We start from the raw sequence: 26,683 nt of genomic DNA on the forward strand, positions 1-26,683 counted from the left end.
TCAGAACTCACTAATGCAAACAACTCTCAAGAAGGTCTGATTCATCCAAGTAAACTGCTTTTAGAAAAAGTGCTTTGATGGCAACTATAGCATTATATTTGCCAACTACTTCAGACACAAGCATTATAAATGAGATTTCCCCACAATTCCAACTCATTTTTATGTCAATAGTAAAAAGTAGATTAACATAAAAATATTCAATACATCCAGTTTTCAAATTACATATATACTGTACATTTAATAAAGTATGGACTCTCTCCTTTTCACAAGTATTAGAAATAAGACTTCTTGAGCATCTAAGGTGTATCATGTGCGATGTTCTTACACCTCAATCACCACTGACACCAGTAGTCTAAGTATACAGAGAACTGCCAACATGATTCCTCTAGGTTTTTTTAAAATATATTGGGAAATTATTTAACTCGCTCTGTAAAACCACAAAACTTTTTTGAAAAGACAGCTAAGAATTGACACAGGATTATTTAACAGATGCAATTCCCTTCTCACACTGAAAATAAAAGTAATCATAGAACTTTTTTTTAACTGACAAATCAGTAACGCTTTTTTCCTGGAAACAGGCCTTGCAATTGCAGCAGCCTGAAGAAAACTAAAACGCTTGTCTCCAAACAATGCAATATTCATGGTAACAAAACTGTCAAAAAATGATAGTATGGAATTCATATAGCATGACTATTTTAAACAGTAACATGCAAGATATCAACAGAAATATTAAGACAACCAATCATACAAGTTTTCTCCAAGTGCTTCTGGCTAAGAAATGCACTTCCCAATTAATGTGATTACTCAACTCACCTTTCAGCTATGGAATGCTGACCACAAAAATACCAAGACAGAGCATCAAAACAGTATCTTATCAAAAGAACAAACTTATACTTGCACATTAAGATCAAAAATTTAACTAGCACTTTATCCAGGTTGGGTGTGTAGAGCAAAATGTAATTCACAGTGCTGTCAAGTCTCCGTTTTCATTAACACAGAAACTGAATTCTACTCTCTAGCGCACTTTGTCAAAATACGTATGAAATAACTGTACCTCTTGCTAGAATTCAATACTCCCTTCTAGAGTGGTTTATTGCTTTAAGTTCCTTCTAGAAAAGAAAATTTGCTTCCAGAAGGCATAAGACCCTTAAACCTTACACAAAATCATAATTTACCTATAGACATCTGTATTTTAAAGACATAAATCATACAAGTGGTTAAAATCACTAGTCTGGCAGTCAAAACTAGAAGGTATGGGGATACTTTTGATTGTGACCTTGTCTTTTCCTCAGAATATTCTACTATTTCACTCCAGTTACGAGCTCACCAGAAGTGAAGCTGCTAGCAAGGACTTAAGGTAATAAAAACTTGCTCTTCCAGCCACCTCTTGTCATCTTACCCTCTTTGGTTTACCCATCAGTTAAGATCTATGTGTAAGGTCCAAAAGTTATGATATACCAAAATAGTTCATTTTATTCCATCACATGTAGTATTAGTAAATAATTTTAAATTAAGCTTACTGATCTTCTTAGAAAATTCAAGATTTCTGTGTGTTCCTGAGCACTGCAACCTAAATCGAGAGCTTATCCCTCCTCTGAGCTGGGTATCATACTAGATGATTCCAGAGATCTCTTTCAGCCTAAACTGGACAGGACAGGCTAAACTGGACCTGGACAGGCTGGAGAGTTGGGTGGGGAAAAATTCAATGAAATATAACAAGGGAAAGTGTAGGGTCTTGCATCTGGGTAGGAACAACCCTAGGTTCCAGTATAGGTTGGGGAATGACTTATTAGAGAGCAGCAGAGGGCAAAGGGACCTGGGGATCCTGGTGGACAGCAGGATGACCATGAGCCAGCAATGTGCCCTTGCGGCCAGGAAGGCCAACGGCATCCTGGGCTGTATTAGAAGGGGAGTAGCTAGTAGCTCGAGAGAGGTCCTCCTACCCCTCTACTCTGCCCTGGTGAGGCCACATCTGGAATATTGTGTCCAGTTCTGGGCCCCTCAGCTCGAGAGAGACGGGGAACTGCTTGAGAGAGTCCAGTGCAGAGCCACAGAGATGATGAAGGGAGTGGAACATCTCCCTTATGAGGAAAGGCTGAGGGAGCCGGGTCTCTTTACCTTGGAGAAGAGGAGACTGAGGGGTGACCTAATTAATGTTTATAAATATGTAAGGGGTGAGTGTCACGAGGATGGAGCAAGGCTCTTCTTGGTGACAACCAATGGTAGGACAAGGGGTAATGGGTTTAAATTGGAACACAAGAGGTTCCACTTACATTTAAGAAACTTCTTCTCAGTAAGGGTGACAGAACACTGGCACAGGCTGCCCAGGGAGGTGGTGGAGTCTCCTTCTCTGGAGACATTCAAAACCTGCCTGGATGCCTTCCTGTGTAACATCGTCTAGGTGTTCCTGCTCCGGCGGGGGGATTGGACTAGATGATCTTTTGAGGTCCCTTCCAGTCCCTAACATTCTGTGATTCTGTGTAAACTACTCAAAAATTTATGTACTGAATAATAGTTCCCACTCTGGAGTTTGGGAAAAAAAAAAACAAGCCCTCTCACCTAACACAAAATTACACTAGCACTAGATAACAACTCAAAAGTAGGTATAAAACATGTAGCGTACCGGGAACTATAAAGTTCTATTTTTAAAGAGGAAGTCTAATGAAAATAATTTTTCATTATGTTTAACAGCCGTGAACAGGACTTGGACTTTGAGAAACACATTCTAGCAGGGCTAGGCCAGATAGTTAAAGCCAATATCCTCCTTGGTGATTCAAGTCATTAACAGAGTTAATGGAGATGATTCACTATGTTACACCATTAAAATATCCTAAACATGAAAAAACCTATCTCATCAGTAAAAACGGGAATATGCATTGCGTGAAATATATGCAGATACATATATTCCAGCAAATTATGTAAGTTGGAGAAACATTCCTAATGGTAGTAACAACGATAATTATAGTTGTTAACAAAAAAACCAGTTTTCGCTTATGGAAAGAAAAGATCTATTATTGGTCCAGCGCATTTCTGAAATACTTCCATATCAGTAAGATTGTAAAGGAAGTATCAATGTTATTAAAATAGGATAAATTATTTTAAAACTAATTAACAGCGAAAGTGTGCTATGTCTTTGTTCTCTGCCTTTTGCTTTGGGAACAAGTAAGAAAAACCTTGAGCTTCTGTGGGGCTTTCCCTCATACCCTTTCTGCATCTTTTGGAAAGTACTCAGTTGCTAAGGATAGCCCTCAGCATCTAAACACCACAGAAAAAAAATGCAGTTAAAACAAGCTAACAATATTTACTACTCTAAGCAGAAGTTACTCTTCAAAAATACAGAACCCCCCCAAAACTTACCTCGAATGTTTTAAAAGTCACAGGCATATTGCAATAAAAATACTAAATGTCTCTTAATGGGCAAGAAAGCTACCACAGCATACTAAACACATCGGTCCTAATATACTTTGTAACATATATCAGTGTATTTTACAAAGAACTGATGAAGAATTGCATAGGATAGTACTTCATTACGCAACTTCGTGAACTAAGTAATGAAAAGCCTCTCAGTTGCATCTACTAACACACAGGAACATTGGAGTTTTGTGTGTGTGTGAGAGAACACACAAACACTTCTTACAGATTTAGAAGAAACTGTCCCCCAAAAAAGTTCCACGTTCTCTCAATTCACTTCATTAGTAGCCATTTCTGATTTTTACAAGATGGAAGACAGTTTAAGATCTTCTTTTGTTTAGGTAACATAGCTTAGCTGAGATTTCTTTGGGAGAGTATGGTGTTAAGTACCTGCAATCCTCCCAAAGGGTCTTGTTTTTTTTAAGTCATCCTCCTACAACTGGATGCAAAACCCAGCATGAAGAAAAGCTGACTTCCTTTCAACACATCAGTCTTCACATGACGTTCAAGTCAGGTCTACACTGACAGTTTTGGAAAAGAAAGCAGTTTAATTGCACTAACATCACTCACGTTACAAAGACATTTAGGAGACACCTTGCTAACTAGCAACATTTAATAATCCCCTGAAAGAAAAACACTACTTAATATAGAAGAGACAGCCACTAAGCTAATCTGAAAGAGGGAAGCCCACAGTCCACCTGGAGGCCCCTCAAACTTGCCAGCATCAAGGAGAGGGAAAGATCCCAGCAACTGCAACAGTTTTACTAAACACTGTAACCATACACATCAGCATTCAAAAAGACTGTCATCCATAGCAGCTGCCAAGTCTTATTAATGCAAGCTGACTGAGAGTAACAAAAGCATGCAGGAGTTAACTACCATTATTCTGAAAATCTTTCTTCTTTAAGAGTAGTTTCAACATAGCTTGTAAGATTTTCAGTTCTCCTCAAAATCTAAGACGGAGGACAGCCGAGTACATTAGTATACTTGTATCTTGATCTAGAAAAAATTATTTCTTACTTTCCAAATATGACTGCTGTATATTAGAGGCAGAAGTCCAGGTTCTTCTTTCCTTTGTGATTCAGAAGAATCATCTTATCCACCAGATTTCACTTACGTTTCAGGTGTCCTTTTCTCGGGTTTTTTGTTTGGTTGGTTGGTTGGTTGGTTGGGTTTTTTTAATCCAAAAGGTTCTAGCTAATTCCACCTCTAAGAGAGCAGACCTGTGACATCCTGCAGGTGAGTACACACTCACACAATGACACAGTAAAACTGGATTTAAAAAAAAGTATTTTCTGTTCATAAAATTTAGACCAAAACCCCACCACTGAAAGACTAAAATAAATTTACTTTTCACTACATAAAATACTCCCAAACACTCCTGCTAGTCATCCACGTTCAGAGAGCACACCAGACTTGTTCCAGCCTAGAAATATATTTCACTATTACTTCAAAATTAGCAACGGAAAAAACTAAAAAATCTTGCAGAAAAACACCAATGCAACATGGCAAGTTAAGAGCTGGTTGAAATTCTTTCAAGAAAAAGTCAACTGAAAACGGCTCAGACCTTAGAGTGAAACCTGTCTGCAGGGAAAAGTCATTCACAGTAAACCATTAAAACATAGTCAAAGATTGACTTTTTTTTTAAATTTGAGGTAAAAAGTAAACTAGACAGGAAAAAAGGCCAAAAATTCCCCTTGATCTAAGAAATAACACTCCTAAGGAAGGTAGAATACCGCTTCTCAAATATGTTAAAGGAAAATTCAGAAATCATTTTTCACAAGATGAAGGTGCTTAGAGAATGTAACCACTTTAACAAATCTGGAAATCCTTTCTATAAAAAGGAAGGTTTCTATGTATTAACTCTCTTAATAGCAACTTCCTCACTGCAACACTGTCACTTAATTTGGTTCTGCTAAGGTAAGAGCCATTTTGGATCCATGGAACCAATACATATAAAATACTTCTTCCACTTCTATTAACTTCATTTTTTTGAATTGCAGAAATGAAAGACATAAATAGCTAAACAGTTGAACATAATTATTTTTTATTTGTAATAAATTTAAGGCACTTAACTGCTTACTTACCTGCAAAACTACTTTCTGAAAGCAATATTCACTGTATCACCAAGTTCACAACTGATATGTAATATAATTACATTAATAATATATGCATATCTTCAGAGGCATATTAAGAGAATTTTATGCTGCAGCTTAGAATTATTCTGGTTTTATTCTAGCTAAAGAAATGGCATTAGAGTACGTAAGTATCAAGAGACATCCACAAGAGCATGGAGGATATCTCACTCTCACAGAAGTTGCAATGATTTAGTAATACGTACTCCACAATTCACCCTGATGCGTGTGTAGCTGAGGGGCTATTTAACTTGGTAACAAAATCTGGGATAACTGTACAATCATGTAGAAATACACTAAAATATTTAACTGAAATTTGGTATGAAACCATTCTAAAATTGTTATAAAGTGATACGAAACAAATCTAGGCAAATGTCAGAACAGAAGGAGCACTGGACTGACTCAAAATAACAATTTTCCCCCAATTGTAAGGTCAAGGACGAAATGAAGTCAAACTCATCAGTGTTCATTTACATGAAGAATTAACCAGCCAAGAATAACCTTATCATGAAGTATTTATGTAGAAATCTAACTAAAAGAACACCAAATACAACATCGCAAAATCAATGGTAAAAGCAGCGCTCGTTATAGCCACGATACACTAAGCAACTCTTCTGCAAAACTTCTGGATTAACAGTTTTTCCTCACCAAGGAGTTATCATATATGCTGACTAAACTGCAACCAAACATAGTCCAATTGCAGTTGCTAATCCATAACTGACCTGAGTTACCAAGTAATTCGAATACACAAGTATTTGCCAAAAGGAGGCTGAAAGCCAGTTTTTCATTGCTACAAAGATGTCCTGTAGGAAAAAATTCTAACACATGCAGTCTTTTATAAATATTATGAATGTTTCATACAATCACAACAGTTTAACGTTGAGGATTTCCCCAGTGAAGTTCTGGGCCTGTCCAAACATACAGCACTGGAACATACAAAACATGAAGAAAGAGGCATCAAGGAAACTTCCCAGAAGGAAACCAAGCTCCATAGTTTTGCAGCTAGTACTTTTACACGGCCTGGAGGGCATTTACTGTAAAAGAGGAGCAAGATGAGGCAAGCTTGAATGAAGACGCTCATATTTCAATAAACACTGGTCTGACTGAGGAAAACAATATACACTGTACCAGGGAATTCTAGTATTTTAATCAAAAGTTTAAGAAGCTCATCATCTGAACAAATCTAAATGGATTAAGAAAAATTGCTAACTGCAGCGGGGCAGGACTAGACGGCCATTAATGGTCCCTTCCAACCCAATGCATTCTATGATTCTATGATAATGTTTGGGAAAAAACATCAAAACTTTGATATGTTTAACTGACTCTCTAAATGTTAGTTTCTATTATCCAAGACATTAAGTCCCCATCTGAACAGGTCGAAAAAAGCTCTACTCTACAGAAACTCATCAACTTTTCCAAAAAATACTCCTTTAAAAATGCTAATTAATCTAACAGTCTATCAGAAATTGAAGTGGAACCTAAAAAAGACTTGATGGAATGCAGGAATATCAGACTTAAATTGATTTTCCTCATGGAATATTTAATAACCCAAACCAAGCATTAGCTCTGGTAATGAGATAAGCCTAACTGGCGTCTATGCTACAGAAAGGAAGCTTGTGAAATACCCTAATGGCATGAGAAAATCCTAAACATTTTAATTTAAAAATAGCATTTAGCCTGGTATTCAAGATAGGCAAGCTCACTAAGACAAGTTAATTTCTATGCCTTGGTTTACTGCATTACCACTATTAAAAACTTTCCACTCCATGAGAGCTACTGAAGCAAAGTTAGAGGCTAAGCAAAAGGTCAGATGCTCACTGTTCACACTAAGAAAAAAATATTTAGAGGGCACTGCCACTTGAGAGAGAAACCAGATCTATATAAAGCTTTCCTCGCACTAAGCCACAGATGCATTAACAGGTTCCTCACATCAAAAAATACTATTTCAACATAAATTTCACTTACTACTTTCTTAGGTATTTTACTCTTTCTTTCACCACAGACCCTCTGAATAAAGATAAACTTTTCTAAGCAGAGGAACATATTTTGGCTGCAAGTCTCACTGCCACCAAGTAAGATCTCAGGATTTAAATAGGTGGATGAGTCCAAAACAGGTACCAAGTAGACAACTGAAACTGAAAGTTAGTTTCTTCTTAGTTTGGGTAAATATGCGTACAAACTCCAAGTCAAACTTAATTCCAGTAGCTGAGGAAGACAAAATGAAAATTATTAAGGCAAACATTCAATTTAGCTTCTTCAAAATATGTAGGGCATTTATTAAACACATTAACAAAGATTTTTTCCCAAATTATTTACAAAAGCCTCATTATTACTTGTGAGATGATGAAAAACTGAAGAACTCAGTATTTGAAGAAGTTACACATGTAGATTATTTAACTTGTGAGCACCAACAATTTTCAGAAATTATATTAGAAATATGGAATGCAGATTTATTAAATCTGGTCTTTAACTGTTAATTTCTTTATCTGTAAAACCTACAAAATAGAAGCTAAGTATGCAAACAGAGTATTCTATAAACAAGCACACCAGATGCATTTGAAGTCTTTCCATTAATAACTGAATAAAAATGGCATCTACAGAACCTGAGGCCTCATGAAACAGACTGACAAAGACTGACATCATTTTGCCACTGCATAAGAAGCATCTGGAAATGCAGGTTCTTCATCCATAAGTCTTACTGAAAGAAAATTAAGTTATGAACAAAACCAGATAATCTGAAGAATACAGACCAAAAAAAATCCTTACCAATTAATGCAGAAGAGAACAAATCTGGAAATGTTTACAAGCTGTACCACAACACCTAAATTCATACTGGAGATTTATGCCCATTTGACAGCACATTAAGGGGCAAAAGTTACTTCTGAAAGGTCAGTTGTTCTGTTTGCAAGTCAACATGAAAGAGTTATTAGTACGTGCTCAGAGTAAAATAGTTTAGTCTCCTAAACATCTACAACACAACGCAAGAAAAGCTTATCACATTACCCTAAACATTCACAGTTCACACATATTGAAATAGAAAATTATAAATTAATTGTAACATTGTTATGATTATTTGCTCCATTACTGAAAAATTACCTTAAGTCGCATCCTTTATACACATAAAACCATAATCTGGAAAGTTAGTTATGAACCATCCTAAAATGGTCACAGAACAAATACGACCAAAAATATTTTATTGCACTAATCACTTTATGTATACAAACATGTACATAATACGTTATAAAGATCGCTGAAGTTCTGCATTTTTTTATGCAATGTCTTTTCATATTAAAAGAGTTAAAATACTTTTTACATCTTGCAATGTAATTAAAGTCTGAAAATGAATTTATTTACTGCCTGAAAATAATACAGCGTTGGGTATTTTAAGACCTGTTAAGGAATTACCGTTCTTGCCTAAAGCACCAAATTTAGCATCTAAAACACTGAGGAATGGAAGAAATGCAAGATTTAAGTATCTATCTACTGATATGTATCACTGCAATCCTGCAAAAATAAAAAAAAAAATAAAAAAATCAGTGCTACTGCCAAAACTGAGACCACCCACAAGAACACAAACTGCATATTTATAAACTGCTTGCTTGAAGGCCTAGCATATATTGCTTTATGCATAGGAAGAACCTGTATCACTGAAGTATAAAACCACGGCCAAGAAGCAGAAATATTTTGTCAGGTTGTTTTTTCTTTTTTAGTTCTACATTTAATCATCTACCTTTCCGCAAGGTAGTTTTACCTTAAAAGGCTTTTAAGGATCTTTAAGCTACTTCTTCCACAAGTATGTATGCTGGATTGCATTAAGGATTTAACTCATCTCTCCCAACCAAGCTCAACAAAAGAAAGCAGCTTAGCTTTTAGTTTAAGAGACTTTTTTCATACAACCTCACAAAACTTGACCTCCATCAGCTCTAAGTACGCTAGGCTGTCGATAAAATAACTGAAATTTACTAGCAGTAGAAAACAATTGAGTTTTAAAAAAAAATTTGCTACTGGAAATCTGCTTTGGTTCTGAGTAAGGTAGGAAACAATTCTGCATTCAGTGCAAATTTACACCTCTTACATAAATGGAGCTTTTGAGCATAGTGGAATCAGAAGACAAGAGAAAAAAAAGAATTCTGTTCAACTAAGAGCCAAGTGCAAAAAAGTATTTCAGAATTACAAAAATCTAACTGACAGACTTGTTTCAAAAACATCTACTACTTTACTTAAAAGCAAATGTAGAAGTGAGGGATAAGATACACTTCACCAGGCTCCAAATAATAATATGGGAACCTATATTTAAAAACTGCTCCAAAGAAAGACAAAACTCTTAGAATAAAGACTAAATATATGTGGGTCTTTCACTCAAGTTAATGGAATTCATGAAGCTAAAAACTTTGTTGTTGTTTTAGGATGTGCTATTTTTACTCCCCTGCTCTCATCTGTCTTACAGATTTTGATTCAAGTCCACTGCAATCTCCACTTCTTTAGTGGCTGCCACTTTGTGCTGATACTTCCATAACATACTTGAGCAGTAGTACTTCTGTGTAAGAAAAATGAAAGGAAAGTAAAACAACAACTACAAATAACTTTTGAGAAGTCTAGAAGATAAAAAGTGAAGTATTTAATGTACAAAGTCTTAGATGAAAAAAAAGGAAGCATTCAGAAGCTGAAATCGATTTAACTCACAGGAAACAGTTCCTGACACATCCAAGTTATACTTGAAAAAAGGGAGGAGTTCTCTTGAAGAGCCACAAGCACATCCAAAAATCTCATCTCCCTCTTTACACCATCAGGAAGAAGAGCTGTAAACTGTAGGCTGGTATCACAGCTATTGTTTCATGAAGTACAACACACCCATCTTACACTATTTTGCAATGTTACTACAAATTTAAACCTGAGGACCGTAAAAATAAAACTAACTCCTCCACATTTTGGTCTCTCTTATAGAAACATGAAAGCTATTTTATTACACTAAATCCAAGTCACATTTTTCATTCTTCTAAGTTGGTGACATGAATCAAAGCAGTTCCTGGAACTGGAATTATTTAGTAAAAAGGCTCTGATTGAGATTTAACAACATAAATCTATGTAAGCCATTCATAACTACATAGTAACTGTTGCACACTTTTAACAATTACCACATTACTAGTACTCAGAAGTACTGTATTTTTTAAATGTGCTGCTGAAAAAATGCTGCTTCCAATCACCATCAGCAAGCTCCTCTTTCAGCAAAAATATGTACGCAAAATAAAAAGTAGCAAAATATCACAGGAAAACAAGTTTCCTGATTAAGCTATTGTGAAATTGGAATACGTATATATTGAGCTGTAACAGCAGATTTGCACTCACCAACTTTTGCAAAGCATGAGAAAACCTCCAACCAATACTGAAGTGTTTATTAATAACTTATCTACTTGAGATCCCACAACTAGATTAATAAAATTGTTTAGGCACCACGAGGCTGTCCATTAGATTAACAAACAATGCAATCCAATTTTTAATATACAACATTACCATTAAAAAAAGAATGCTTCAGAAAGAGAAATCCCCATACAGAAAATATTTTTATGATCTGGTAACTAAACTGAGTAACTGGTGATCGCATTAAACTTGATTATACATCATTTTTCAAAAACTGTTACACTGAAAAATTGAAGTTTAGCAACTTAGGGAAAAGACACAGAAAGAAACTTTAAACAGCAAAATCTAATACTGCAGCCTTATATGAGAGGATCCAACTCTGGTTGTCATTGCACTTACCATTTTAGTCCTTCTTACATACCAAACAGCAAAAAAGGGTAAGATATAAGTGAAAGAAGCTTAGTTTTCAAAGCTTTTTGGAAACAAAAACAAGGATTAGAAACAATTAATATTGTCCTTCTAAATATGTGATTGGCAGAAGACTTTAATATGCTGTAAGGATTATGCCAAAAGAGTTTACCTAGACTTGATATTGCAAAAACTATGCACCAGTATCATAAAATGCAACTTCCAGCAAGAGGCAACTTCTAAACAGAGGACAGCTGTACGTACAATGGTTATCTGACACTAGAAGCAATTACCAGATGGAGTCTGCCCACGTTAAACAAGTATTAGCAAGAATAAATTAAAAAAAAACTACTTAAGAAATTCTACTAAATTGAAAAAAGATTTGATGTATCACTTCATCGTCTCCAGAAATGGTTTACACTTGTTGCTGCAAAATGCAAAGACTTTCTCAATTCTATTTCACACTATACAACTTAAGTACAGTTACTTAAAGACAAATTACAATGAACATCTACAAAATGACAGGCCACACTCAAAGTTACATAGCTGCCCTTATTCTAAATGGTTGCTAAAGGACATAAATAAATACATCACTTCTAATCTTGTTTCAGTTCCTCCCCTTTTGAAGTTCAAAGGACATTAGGAATAAGTAAGTCAACACATGACCAGTATACTAGTCTAAAGACTAGAGAAAACTTTTTAAAATTATTGTATGTGCCACTTCAACTTCACATGACATTGAAAAACAACACTTGTACTATATATTTCTTTATAAAAAAACTTTTGGTAGGGTTGTAACTGCACAGCTCATCTCTATATTCTTGCAGGGAATTAATTAGTTCCAGATGAACACAAAGTTCTAGAAACGCAACTCAGTGGGAAAGCTACACTCTTTAAAAACATTCTTCCATCGTTTGCCTTTCCCCTCAAAAAAATTTCATCATGTAGAATTCACAAAAATTAATTGTAGCGATTGAAGTGCTTTCCATTTGAACCACTCCTCTTCCTGTCTGACACTGCATTTTTGCTATGCCCAGTACACCACTTGAACAGCTTCTATTCACACAGAATTCATAATTTAAAGATACAGATAAGCATGAGGATGGCCCAACTGCATCAAGCAATTCAAGCACAGAGGCTAAGTAACATTATCTGAAGAGACCTCCATGAACCGAACCAGTAGAGGCTGCTGTGGCCAACAATGCTATTTTTCCCCAGCACCTCAAGCTGTAGGATATAGGCCACAATCTCCTAAAAGCAACATAATGTGAAAAAGCTACTGCCATCTCCACCCTGTGGGTTGGCTCTCCAGCTTTGGCAGGCAGTAGCACGGGCCTCACACATCAGCCACAGGAGGATTTTGGCAGGGAACTTATAGGGTAAGAAAGTCAGGCCACTCCAAAAGATGATATTTAAAGATACTAAAGTTAAATGAAATTTTGTATTTGGCACTGCAGAAGTCACAAGCTAAGTGCTATTTCTAAATTACCTCAGACTACAGTTGTCTGCTCCTTCACAAAATGCATTTAATATGTGCCAACACACTAAAGGACGAGTTTTGAAGCCTCGGCTTCATCGCTCTAAAGAACAGATGTATTGAGAGCAGTTTTCTTCCACAGTATGAGCAAATACAGATTGTTTTCTGCTCCAAGTTTCTCAAAACACAATCAGCAAAATCAATCGATGGCTGTTAGTGACGTTAACGGAACAATTTTGCTTCCTCCTCATCTTTACTAAAAAGACTAAGAGGATGGGGAAAAAAAGATATCCTACTGAGAACTGGTACTCTTTTATTTAACGCCTCCTAGGATATCTCAGAACACATATATTATTCTCAACTCTACAGAAAATGTTATTATAGAATATAACATAGGTATTTCTTCCACAAAATCAGAAAGTAGTTGAGAAACCAACAGCTTAATTTATGTATCAAGTTGTACCAGTAAGGGAAACAAAAGTTCCTCCTGCAGACTACAGTCATTGTAATAATGCAGAAGAGCACTATGTGGATTCGCTTATTCAATGCTACAGCACTATGACCAGCTGTAATAGTGAGGGATATCCCTCTCACATGAAACGAAAGCACTCACAACACAAGTTGTGTTTGTTACCTGCTTTAGGTGGTAGGGGAAAATAATAATAAATAAAAAATCATATCCTTGACCAAAATAGACTATTATGAAAAATTAGAAGCTGACTCCTCTGATACCACCATTTTGCAAGTCCTGCAGGATGAGTCTTCAGAGGCAGAACACATCTAAATTACTAATACAAAAAATGTAGACATTACAGGAGAGGGCAAAATTTTTTCCACTTTTATAATTTTTTGGTCTCCTTTAATAAAGATTTTGTTTTCCTCATCTAGTTTTACAGTAGGGTGAAAGAGAAGAGTGATTTTAGGCTCCACATTAACACCGCCCATTTTGTTTCTGAACTACATTATTCTTAAGTTAAGCACAAACCGAAACTGGTTTTGACTTTCAGTCAAACTGGGGCACCTGCTCATGTAATCGTCTTTTATACCCATAACCTCCTGTTTAGAAATACTCTATCACCTTACAAGGACAGATTAATTTCCCAAATAAAAAAGCCAAATTATTATCTGAGCACCTTCACCTAACTGAAGTGTTACATCATCACCTTGTAGGAAAAATAACAACAATCTCATCATACAAGAATGTAACTACACTACTAAATTTTTACCACTCAACTCAAGATAATGATGGAATACTGAAGGAAAAACAGTAAACAAGAAGATGGCAACTCAACAGCTGGTATATAAAAACATTACAATGAGAAAAATTTTTGCAATTCGGACTTTCGCCATAGAATTTTACTTACATTGTCCATGAAATTTGGCTTAAATCCTCCCTCCTGCTGTCGTCGTAATTCCTCCTGTTCCCTCTGGCGCAGCATTTCTTCTTCACGCCGTCGATGTTCCTCTTCATGTCTAGAATGTTTTTCAAAAAACGTGTCAACTTAGTCTCTTCACCTGTTCAGGCTTGTATTCAGTCTCAGGTGATAAGATCAAGCATAAAAACAGAACTGGTAATTTTATTTTTTTCTATAGTGTAAGGCACCATTTCAAACCCATTAGGTAGAGTCGAGATTATGAAGTTTTTTTGAGGTTTTTTGTTGTGGTTGTTTCTTGGTGGGTTTGTTTGTTTGTTGTTTGGGTTTTTTTAACTGGAATACACGTCATTATGACACCAGCACATTCTACACCTGTTCTTTTGGCTATACATTGGTAAGTACGTTAAAATATTCTAGTTTTTAACAAGACTTAAATCATTTCAATACTGCCAAAAGACACATTTTTAATGAAGAGGTGTTTCTTTTTTCTCATCTACATTTCTTGTGGTATTTAACACAGAAAGTACAAACTCAATCAACGTGACGATACTATGTCTGCTTTCTTCAATTTCAGCAGAGGTATGAAGATAATTATTTTTATGAAACAGATTTTTAAGGAAGAACTGTTTGCAACATATCAGAATATCAAATGAAAATACCTAAAAAATGTCATGTCAGATTATAAATTTGCAATGCTACTATTCCACATGCAAATCTTAGAAATCATGGATCATTATGGTTGGAAAAAATCTTCAAGATCATCAAGTCCAACCATGATCTAGTTCTATCAGGTCCACTTCTAAACCATCTTGGAGGTGTGTTCACATCTATTACCGCTTGATTACAGCTATGCTTTAGTTGCAATGTTAAAATAAATAATATATAAAAAAAAAAAAACCAAAACATTAAAGACACTGCTAAGCTATTTAGGGAGCTCAGAAATTTGCAATAGAATTGTCAAGCTGAAATAAATAAAAATAAATACCTCAAACTATTCTTTTATATTAGGTTAAGTGATCACTTTTCTGTTCAAGTACATAACAGAAATGTGACATTTTGCTTTTGAAAAGCAACTTTTTGGCAGCAGAAATATTTTTGTTTGGTATCAGTAGCAAGCTCTACAAGTTACAGCATCTAAATTCATGCTGGCCTACAGTGGCAGTATGATCCAGCTTTGCACAGAAGACAATAAAATACCTCAACTGTATCTGCTTGCGTTTCTGAAGTTCTTGATTTCTAAGTTCTTCCAAACGCCTCAATTCTTCTTGACGCCGCATGAGATCTAACAGGATTTAAAATGTAATAAAGATAAAAGCTGCCTATCAACTATATGACAATGTAAACTGCTATTACTGTCAGATTATAGTTCTAACATTCAATTTTTAAAGAAATTTCTCAACATATTTAACTAATTTCTTTACATAAAGCTAAGCTTAGCATATGAAAAAACACACTGGATCCGCAGCTCACAGAAACACAGAAAGGTAGAGGACTGGCACAGAAAGGTAGAGGACTGGCACAGAAAGGTAGAGGACTGGCACAGAAAGGTAGAGGACTGGCACAGAAAGGTAGAGGACTGGCACAGAAAGGTAGAGGACTGGCAAAGACTCTGAAGCAGGTAACGAAAACAGAAATGTTAAGTCTTCAAAGAAAGAAAATGAGAAAAAACTATCAAATCTCTTAAACCACATCCTGCTTTTACATCTAGTGCAAGGCGTCACTTTTCTCACCATGTTGTGTATTGCTAAAGTCACTAGTAAGAATATGCGTACAGTATATATGGGCTTATGTTCTACGCTACCTACTGCAGACCACTGCATGGCATGTAGGACAAAAAAGTGATATGGACTGGATGTGCACGCTATCCAAGTCTCCACAGAGATTTATCACAACTGCTCTGGCAACTTATGACTCACCTTTTAACACTACAAATAACAAACAACCATATAATCTTTAAAAAGCACGTAAAATGTCCTTAAAAAGCAGGGCATATCTAACAGTAACTACTTGTGCTGTACTAGTTAGTTTCTGACCAGTCACATCATTGATTTTTGCCTGGAAACGTATATTAGTTTTACCTTTTGTTAGAAAGCTGTTGTTTGCCTTTTCTGTCTTCACAGGATATTGGCCACACGGCATTATCTATAGACACCACGAGACACATTCCACTATACCACCTATTATATGTTTTTACGTTCGGTCACTCCACACACTTCTCTATGCCTTTTCTCACTATACTAATTAAAGCATCTTTTTAGCTACGTAAATCATTTTCCTCAAACTTGCATCAGCAGATAGAATTACAACTTAATCTTTATTATCCAAAAACAACTACAATGACCAGTACATTTCACCAAAATATCAAGTATTTGTTTTCTTTCCTAACAAAGAAGATTATCAGATACTTTTTTTTCTCGCACAGCATCCTTATTGACATCAGAAGTCCTTTCTCACGTACATTTTGCAGGCTCTTTTCCAATCCCTTCTGCAAAATTAACACATTTCACACTTCAACAGAGTATGGCTACATTGAAGATTCACTCAAATCACAAAATCTGCGAGCTGATTCTTTCAAACTGCGTTTGCCACACAAGGCTTGGTTACTGCTATCCTGATACCTGGGGAGCACCACAATTGAACTTTTTTTAAATAAACCTTAGATTATTTAAGAGTGCAAGTGCACTTTTTCCTTTTAAAAATAACTTTTCTGTTGTTTCAGGGTACTACTGAGATCAAGAGCTGACCTGTTTTATGCTCAATACTGTCCACTGTGGAAAAAGACGTTTCCTTTTCAGTTCTTGCTCTTTCAAATTTATGTAGCATTCCCTTTTTCTTGTGTTAATACAGCGAGCACAGGATTTCCTACTCTACCTCTAACTGCTACACATTTATCTTTACTCTCTCTTATCCTTAAGGTTTCGAGTCCTACTTTTCCCAGCATCCTCTTAATTCTCTTCTACAGCATAGTTCTGATTATGGCCTTTCCTGAAGTTGTTAATATTTTCAAGTTCAACATATCAATCTGTGATGCAGTACCATTTCAAAACCGCAGAATCTTGGCACAAAGTCTTATTAGCCAGATGAAAATACAGATCTACAGGTTCAGGCTGTTCACAGAGCCATTCATATCAAAAGATATGCAATGACGGTAATTCTGGACTGATGTATGTTGGACACAGGCGCTTTCTCAAAAAAATAAAAAAACTGCGCTAAAGCAGAGTTGCAGAGACAAAAAAAGGGGGGGGGGGGGGAAAACTTTATTATTAGCTTCCACACTCTGTTGTGCTTAAAAGAGGCAAAGTCTTCACTTTATCCTCAGCCTTCTGCAGAGCAAAGGACAGAAGGTGAAAGCGTATTGTCACCTTAGAAGTTAATCCTACAAGCAGGAATACCAAGTCCAAGAAGATCTTTAAGTTACCTGTTGAGTTTTCAGGCTGAGGTTCTAAAATTGAAAACAAAGGCCCTGCTTTTGTATAACTGATGAAGAATAGTTAAATTCAGTCATGTTTTCCAGTATTTTTATGAACTATTTAACCACCATTATGAGAGAATATTTACAAAAGTCTGAAGCATACCTCCAGAAGTATGCAGATCAGAAACATCGTGCCACTTTACTTACACATGGAAACATGTATTCTGCATTACAAATTATTTCTGACTCAATCTGTCAAAACATGACACTTAAATGTGAAAAATTACACATATCAAAAGAACAAAGTATACCTTCAGTATTAATACCACACCACAAAAATCTGAGTACTCAAGCCAACATGTCCAAGCCCTACTAGCTCTCAAAAAAGCAATTTCTATAAAACCTTCACTCACAGGAGTATACGGACTCTAGTAAGCTCACCCTTCCTATTTTTAGTTTCTGACAACTAATATACATATTTCAGAATAACTGCTTAATTCACCTTTAAATCTGTGGCTTATGCATCAGGCATACAAAAATATGAATTCTAGGTTCTGATGCCTCAAAAGTTTCATTGCATCTTTCTTAAAAATCCTGTGATGCAATCTCACTAATATAATTAATATTCTTGGCACAATATGAACTAAATCCAGAGACACTGTTCAGACCAGCAAGATTTAGAAGCAGCTGATGTCTGAAAATAAACACAAGAGAAAAAGCACCTTATTTTTACATACACTGAAGCTGAAGAGTTGGCAAGATTAAAACAGAAGGAATGTTTACGAATCCCTAGGGCCTGGCAAATTAAACATCTGCCGGTGAATAAGCAGAAATATAATTATCTGAACAAAAATCCATGTTATTCGTTACCAAAGAGAAGTACTCTGTTAATCAAAGGGGGAAGAAAAAAAATCCTCCTCCCACACTAACAAAAAAGCGTGTTTCTTCACTGGAATATTAGCACCAAAAACCATTCACGGTCTAGTTGCTCTTGAAAGGAAGGAGTAATTCTCTTCCTTTTCCATAGAAAAGTGGACCTTCATACATACTCAAAAAAAAGGAACACTGTGAATGAAAAAATATTTAAGAGAAACCCTAATAACCTACAAATCATAGTTACACTGTTCTCTGACGTTTAATCATCCAGACCTTTTAATAAACAGGTAACTGTCCTCTCGTCTCAGCTTAAAACATGATTAAGGCATGACAGTTTAAGAAAAAGTAATCCTGACCTTGTCACCAAGTAGAGGCAACAGGTGGCTAAATTCTAAAAAAATTAAACCCTGTAAGTTCTAGAACTGGATCATTAGCACTGACAAATACTGACAAATAATTAAGTCAATGGTACATCTATCCAACCTGTATTTTCAGCACTGAAGCGTTTTTACCAATATCAGTCACACAAACATACAAAATTAAAAACGTGCCTCTAATTGAAAAGGGAGGGCTATATTGTTTATTATAGGCATTTTTGTTACATTCACATTTATCACCTCTAAGATAAATATACGCTTTCATACAAACCAAATGCTTTAAAATTTTTTGCTTGGAAAATAAATCAAGAAACAAAGACAGTTGTCATTTCAGGCACTGCAATAACTACTTGGCATGTCAAAACAGTTTATTTTAATATGCTTTGTATTTTAGTACAAGATCTTATGTAAAACAGTGTGATTCCACACTGAAAGCAAGTATGTCTATTTAGAAAAAACAGGAAAAGAAAACTTTTCCTTAAAGCAACTTTCAGTTGCAGTAGATTTAAGAATACTATATAAAAAGATGAAACATGCTCCTTTTAATCTCTTTATCAGTTATAAAAATGTTTTAAAACGTACTTTAAAAGACCATGTGTTTACATCCAATCTAGTCAGGCATTTGAGTGCTTTAATTCCACCCATCCAGTGAATACTCTAATCCACATCATTCAAGTCAGCAAAAAAAAAAACAAACCCAGATAAACCAGTCTCACAGAAGAAAGTTGTACAACCAACAAAAAATGTCCACTCTTCAGAGTAAGCACTATGTAAAGCCAAATAATTGCATCAGAGAGCTTGCTTGAGTTATCCAGGTTTAAGTTTTTAAATGCATCCACTACTTAAGATCTCAAGAAGTTCAAAATCCTTTAAAACAACAAGGCACTCTTATGCAGCCTATCAAAGTAGTTATTGTACTGTCTTACCATCTAACACTCAGGCATAAAAAATTTTTTAGGTAGCCAAAATCTCCCTTAAATTAAGGTTTAAATAAAACCCCAAACTTCAGTGTTTCATTCATACAACAAAACTTGAGATCCTTTCTGATAGATCTGCACTACATTTTAATTTTATCCACTCAAGTCTTGCAACTTAGCAGTCATACAGAGGTAACTAAAACCAGGTAGTAACTCATTAGTTCTGAACTGGAAAGCAGTGATTCCATGTCCATAGCATTTTGGAAAAATGTGTTTTAGGGAAAAGGCTAACAAGTAGAAAGTACCAGATACTCGGCCTGTTACTGTCCTCTCTGTCCAAGAAACAAAAGATCCACCCAGCTCTGCTCTTAAAAACAGGGCCTGAAAGCCCTGGAACTGGAGGAACTTTTCTTCCTCGACGCTATCAGAAGACCAAACGTCAAAGAAATTACAAAGGACAGATACTTGATCTTAAAATTTCAAGAACTGAAATCCGTGGCAACCGTGGATTATTTGGAGTTGTTACATACATATACTACTACTCACACATCAGACTTCTCAGCTGGGTTTCTAAGGAAAAGAAGTTAACTACTTGAACATTAAAAATCGTATCAAGAGATGCACAGAACATCCAAAATTACAAACTATCATTTTTCTTTTCTTCCTGTAGACAGTCCACAAACAGTACATAGTCCCATCTAGTACCAAAAGCAACACCAAAAATGGAAAATAACTACTGATGAATGTGGAGCTACTATTTAACTTCTTTACATAAACTACTTAAGACCAGACAAATTTAAGAAGTGAAGAAAACAGACCTAGGCAATCACTCCTTTCTCAGTTTCTTAATCTATCCCTGCAAATCACAAAGGAATATGTGTAAGCAGAAATACTACTTCCTTATTCACAGTTCAATACATTTAATTAACTAGCATCTGGCAAAAACTCTAACACACAGCTCGGTATGCTACACAACATCTGTGACAAAACAAAATTAATACTGGTAGATTATCTGATTTTACCTTGCCTCATCAGCATTAGCTGATGTTCATGTCTAGCTGCTTCCATTTCTGCCTCTAGTTTCTCTTTGGCTTCTCTAATGTTCCTGTCAACCTGTTCACGTTGCTGCTTTTCCATCTCATCAAGAGCCTTCCACCGTGAAGCATACTCAAACTCAAATGTTCCAGGCTGAGCAAAACGTGGAGGCTGTTCTCTTTCCACAGTTAAAATATAGATAAGGACACATTTAGATCAAGAGCTGTAACCAAAGCATTTATAAACAATTGCTTCAAGAATAGATCTGACTTTGAATCAACCTGTCAGATGACTACATTCTAAACCAGTCAAAGTTTAATTCAGCTGTTAAAACAAGTACCATTATCAGAGAAATTGTCCAAATAAAGATCTGTTCAATTTATGCAATTTTAAAATAAAGATTCGTATTTACCTTGGTACAAAATATTAAGCTGCAACACTAGATTCTCTGTGTTCAGCCTTCTAAAGCAAGTAGTCAATTCGTAAAACCAGTTATTTAAATAAATATCAAAGCTTACTAGACAGCTCAGAATATTAGCTGAAATCTCTAAACGTTAAAAGGTGACTTTTTTTTCACATTCTAACACTGTAACTACCAGTGACACACTTCTAAAAACTGGTATTCTACAGCAATCGATTTCCAGCATTAAAAAATAATATTATCAGATTAGGTGAGCTCTCTTCCACTTTGTGTTCCCGACTCACTTTCTCAAGTCATGCTCAAAGTTTTATCTGAACCCCGGAAGCTGTGAATATTTACATTCCACACAGTTAGAGGGCTATTCAGAGAACAAAAACTCTGTGAGTACACAAATCTCTGCACGATCAGACCACACCCCTAACCCATAAAACACTATAGCTTGGCTCGCAGCAAGCTCCAACTGGTTTCAGCACAGGCCAGAAATCTTCTGTAAATGCACAGAATGTTAAATCAAGTCAAGCCTGAATTTTACTATGATTAGGGAATTTTGGCAAGGTCCTATTTAAGCCCTTGACACAGATTAATACAGCATACAAAATATTACTTCCTGCTAAACAAACTCAAAAAAAAGAATAAGTACATATATACCAAGTTAACTAAGTACATAAGTCATGTTTTATAAAATAAAGCTAAAGACAACTTACTTGTGATACTGTTGTGTTTTCTGCATTAGTTTCTCTGGAAGCCCATCTTCATCATCAAATTGCTCCATTGGTTCTACAACAACAGGACGAGGTGTTCTGGAAGATAGTTTCAATTTAGTAACTGAATCGTAAATGAAGCCGTTAAAGTTACATTAAAATTTTCAAGAAACACTCCAGAAAACTAATATGTTACCTATAATTCTTGTGTTTTGCAAATTCTTCTTGAAACACAGAATTTCAGTGAATCCTGATTTTAAGAATTATCTTTGAAAATAATTGTTTCTATACTCCAAACCAGCTATTTGGCCTAGAAACCGCAATTTACTTGATGTGGTTGTTTGCTGTGAAGTATTCAAATATTAAGAAAAATCTCAAATCTATCTACAAACAAGTACAAAATATTTAAGAATGAACTATCTTTTTGTTCTCATCAGTAAGGCAACACAGGGGCCATAATTATATTGGGAAAGCACCAAACCCAAAACAGAGCAACAAAATCTGTGCATATGTCCATGGAATATCGTTACTTTTGAAATTTAATCTACCGCTGAGAACAGCTTGATAATTTTGCATTAATATTCCAGCGATAATTAGAAAAAAATTTCTCATTTAAAATCCATTCTTTGAACAACCATACTCTCAAAAATCAGAATCCTAATTTATCTTTGAAAATCTTTTCCTTGAATTCTCATTATCTGTGGTAATCAGAGGCAAGTATTACTCAGTATTGCCAAGGACAGAAGTATAAGGATCCTGAATTGTGTAAAAAGCTCTCTGCATCTGCCTCAGGAGCATTGCCCATAATACACACCTTAGAGCAATAATAAAAGAGCCAAAGACATATTTTAAAATGCTAGAACTTACTTATTCTGTTAAATACCTTTACTTTGCAGATCTTTTCACAGAAAAAAAAAATTAAGATCAACAGCTGGAAAAGAAAACGTTGGGCATCAAGTGCAGATTAAAAAGATGAAGTCTGGAATCAGAGAGCTCTACCCAGCAACTGTTTCTCCTGATGTTATCTGCACAGCAATTGCTATCAGTTCTGTCACTTAAGTGCAAGTGAACTGTGCTGTTAACAAGTTAAGATTTAAAACAACAATTTTAAATCTTTAGTGTTTGAAATGTCTAGTTTTGATATATTTAGCCCACGAAAGGGCTAAGGGTTTGTCAAACAAAAATGTAAAATTTTAGATTCTGAAATCAAAACATCAAAGTATCACAGCAGCAGATTAATGCTAGCTATCTTTGCAACTGCCATTAGAGAAAATGTCAGCCACCTCAGCAAGACGAAGATCAAGCACTTTTTATTCACTCAAGCCACAGTCAGATGGTCATTTCAATCCAACTAATCCATCCAGCTGGTAAAACAAGAATACCCTCCCCTCATATCCCAGCTTTTTTTCCCTGTCACATCTCTCATGCCAAGAATAGCATCCATGTAACACTGAACTAGATTAATTCCCTTGTTTGACTCACCATGCTTCCATTCAGATACTACTGCCAAGAAAACCCAGGGGATACGAACAAATTTCTGGCACCTACTGATAACAGTGAAGGCATATCCAGATTGAATGCACAGTGTAGCCACCAGGTCAGTTCAGTTCTCTCCTGTCTTATCATCTGCTGGACCTGATGGGTAGTAAGCACCTTCAAATCCTCAAACAACCAAAAATGAACCCAATAAAACAGCTAAATAGTTTTCTGCTGTTTTAGCAAGGATAAGTGGCTTAAGGAAGTAACAGAAGGTTTTCAAGTGGATAAAAGATCAACAGCACAGACAGGGCAGGAAGACAAAAAGAAATACAAATTTTGATGTCAGCAAGCTTCCATGCTCTGGAATCACAGACTTGTTTTCACAAATAAGAAAAATAAAAATAAATTTTAAAAAAGTCCTCAATATCTATAATTTCACACAGTCTTTAAGAAAGCATTTGAAAATGTCACTAGTGAATGTGTTAAAGCACAGCAGCTAACAACTCCCTTCAGCAAGCACATAAGACATACAAGAAAGAAGTGCTGTAATTTCCAAGCTTGCTTGCCCTTGAAATAGTAAGTTTTCCAGATTGCTTCCATAAACTATTGCAGAATCTGTGTAATCATTTTAAGAAGGAAAAAAAAAAGAAAAAAAAAGTACTTCTGTCCTCTCAAGCCACAAATAAAACTTCTGAAACAGAAAAACACGGGAACACTCTCCTAAGCTTACAGAAGTATCAGTAACATGGTGCACTGTTTTGTTAAGAAACAGAGTAATATTATTTTGTTGCAGTTACTGGGTTCAGGAAGAGCGCAATCACTGAAAACAAAGGTCTCGCTAAAAAGAAACCCTGCTATACAGAGAAGGAACACTAATACTGCATATAGACAAGGAAAAGCAAAATGTTTCTATGGGACTCTCATTCAGTAACTACAAGTCATGTAAACAGTAAGCATAAAAAGATGGTTTTCCTCACAAAAAAAATACAACAAACACAGACAGGAGTATTTGGGATATTCATGTAAAACACTTCAATTTCTCACCTCATGGTTTTCAGAACCTGAAAATAAAATAAAAACCAGGCAATACTCATAAATGCAGTTTTCTTTGCATCAGATTCAAACAAAAGCCTTTGAACTTACGTTGTTAGCAAGAATGCCCCATCACTGCATCTTTCCAGAGCTTTCCTTGCTGGAGGTTTTGCTGCAAACTCTACGAAACCTTTTCCTGTAGCTCTGCCACGATCATCTACTACGACGACGGCTCTTTCCACTGGCCCAAACTGAGAGAATGCTTGTTCCAGCAGCTCATTAGAAACGACAGGTGACAGATTCTTGACCGTTAAGGCAGCTCCATGTGTAGCAAATCGAATTCGAAGTGGTCTGCTCTTCAAAATAGTACCATCGAGTTCTGCCTTCGCTATTTCAGCCAGCGTCCTAGATTCCTTTTTCAAGACACAAAGTATTTTTAATATTTTATTTCCGGAGACAATAGATACCACTTTTGTATTTCCCCCTCGCTACACAAAGTAGCAAGTTTTTTTCCTTAATTTGAGCACATTAATACCAGGGTCATTCACACCTTCCCCCCCAGAAAAACCCCAAGTTCCTGCCCATTAATTGGAAAAAAAAATGCATTTGTCATCCTCCATGATTTATTCTAAAAAATGACACGTGCAATTTTCTGCTGCACATTAGAGGACTTAACAAGTTTCTCTTTGTGCTGCCCTGTAGAGGCTTTTTCACTAGAGTTGAAAACTTGAAGCTTTTTTATATTTACCTACTCAGATGTTTCTGTCCTGTATCCCTAGCTCCATGTAGTAGGAAATTATTTTCAAAGATGGTGCTACAGGATCTAAGGCGTTTGGGGTTTTTGGTTTTTGTTTTTCAAAAAGTGAAAATATCACACTTGCTCATCATCACTGGTGAAGGATGTCCAATTCAAATTTCAACAGTAAATGATGAAACAACTACCTCCTTTGCTTATGTGTTCATTCTCGAGTTTATTGCCTTTCTGCACCCACATCCATGAGGCACTTGGCATCAACAACTGCCTTTTTTCTCTTTTCAGAGATTTTCACCAAGTTTAATACCTGCAATCTCTTAAATAAATTATTCTTTAGATGACAGCCATTTTCTCCATATTTCAACTGACTAAACTGTCAAAAAATAACATATTCCCTAAATACAACAGAAAAGGAAGGTCACGTAAAAGTTATATATATATATGCAATCTGTATTGCATACAAAACCGAGTAGTTACATGTAACTGTATCACACTTTCTCTATTTCAGGCTGAGGGATTCTGAGGGTAAAAGTTGTACGGCAATATGCCACAAGCACTTAACTTTAAAATCATAACCAAAAATAAAAATCCTAGCCAGCAAAATAATTAGAAAGATCATAAGAAGAGATACCCAAAGCACTCTAAAACTATTCCCAGAATGATATAAATCAGTGCATTTTAAACGCGGCAGTCTTGAAAACTAAGCCTGCACATTAAACTGGCATTTACGGTATCATATGCTTTTCAGATGATTTTTTTTTTTTGCATGCTCAACTTCGGCCTACTGATGGACTATTATCCCCAGAAATTCAGTCTTATCTGGCCACAAGCAATTTAAACAACCCAAGGTCCCATTTCTTTGCAATTCTGAGATTAGGTGTTCTTTTTTCACGATATGTGAGCAGAGGTGCTTCAAAAGAATCCTGCCTAGTCTTTAAAAAAAATGGGTTTTTTTCACAGACGAAACGTATACTCGAACTGTACAAGCCGAGATCTGCTTCTGCAGAAAGGATTTTTTTTCTAGTGCTTAAGTACGACAAATTCACCCAGTTCAGTAAGTCTTTACAGAGGTATTACACGAACAAAGCGGATCGGCGCAACCCCATTTTCCATTTAGCGCGGCAGCAGCGCGCAAGCGGGAACTGGCCAAGGGGTCCCGAATGCAGCCGAGCACCTCGTAGCGAGGCGGGAAGGAAACGCGAGGGGCTGCGAAGGCTGCTCACAAAGCAGGCAAGTAAGGGAGGGGTGAAAAGGAAAGGGAAGGGGAGGAAACGGCCCGAGCAGAGAGAAGAAAAAGGGAGGAGGAGGAGCCCCCACGAGCTTTCTTTACACCCGCCCAAGGAAAGGAGAGCGGGGCAAGGGACAGAAGCCTCGCGCTCGCAAGGGCAGCCCCGGAGGCTCGCGCAATCCTCACCAGGCGAATGAAGCCAAAGCCGCGGTCCCGGTTGATGAAAACCTCGCTCGGCTCCCCATAGCGCTCGAAGAGGCGCTTGAAATCTTCCTCAGTGATATCG

General features: G+C 36.1%; 1 protein-coding gene across 1 annotated transcript in view; it reads right to left on the bottom strand.

The window, feature by feature from the left end:
- PSPC1 (paraspeckle component 1) overlaps positions 1-26,679 on the bottom strand; it is a gene marked incomplete at its 5' end in the record, with an annotated part of 38,183 nt that extends 11,504 nt beyond the window's left edge. The window contains 6 exons of the mRNA XM_009864521.1: positions 14,154-14,262; positions 15,363-15,447; positions 20,770-20,966; positions 21,908-22,003; positions 24,527-24,828; positions 26,584-26,679. Of these exons, the coding sequence (XP_009862823.1) occupies positions 14,154-14,262; positions 15,363-15,447; positions 20,770-20,966; positions 21,908-22,003; positions 24,527-24,828; positions 26,584-26,679 (885 nt within the window). The remainder of the gene's footprint in view (positions 1-14,153; positions 14,263-15,362; positions 15,448-20,769; positions 20,967-21,907; positions 22,004-24,526; positions 24,829-26,583) is intronic.
- Positions 26,680-26,683: the final 4 nt, after the last annotated feature.

Source organism: Apaloderma vittatum, unplaced genomic scaffold (genome assembly GCF_000703405.1).
Source record: "Apaloderma vittatum isolate BGI_N311 unplaced genomic scaffold, ASM70340v1 scaffold11842, whole genome shotgun sequence".
NCBI classification, from domain to species: Eukaryota; Metazoa; Chordata; class Aves; order Trogoniformes; family Trogonidae; genus Apaloderma; species Apaloderma vittatum.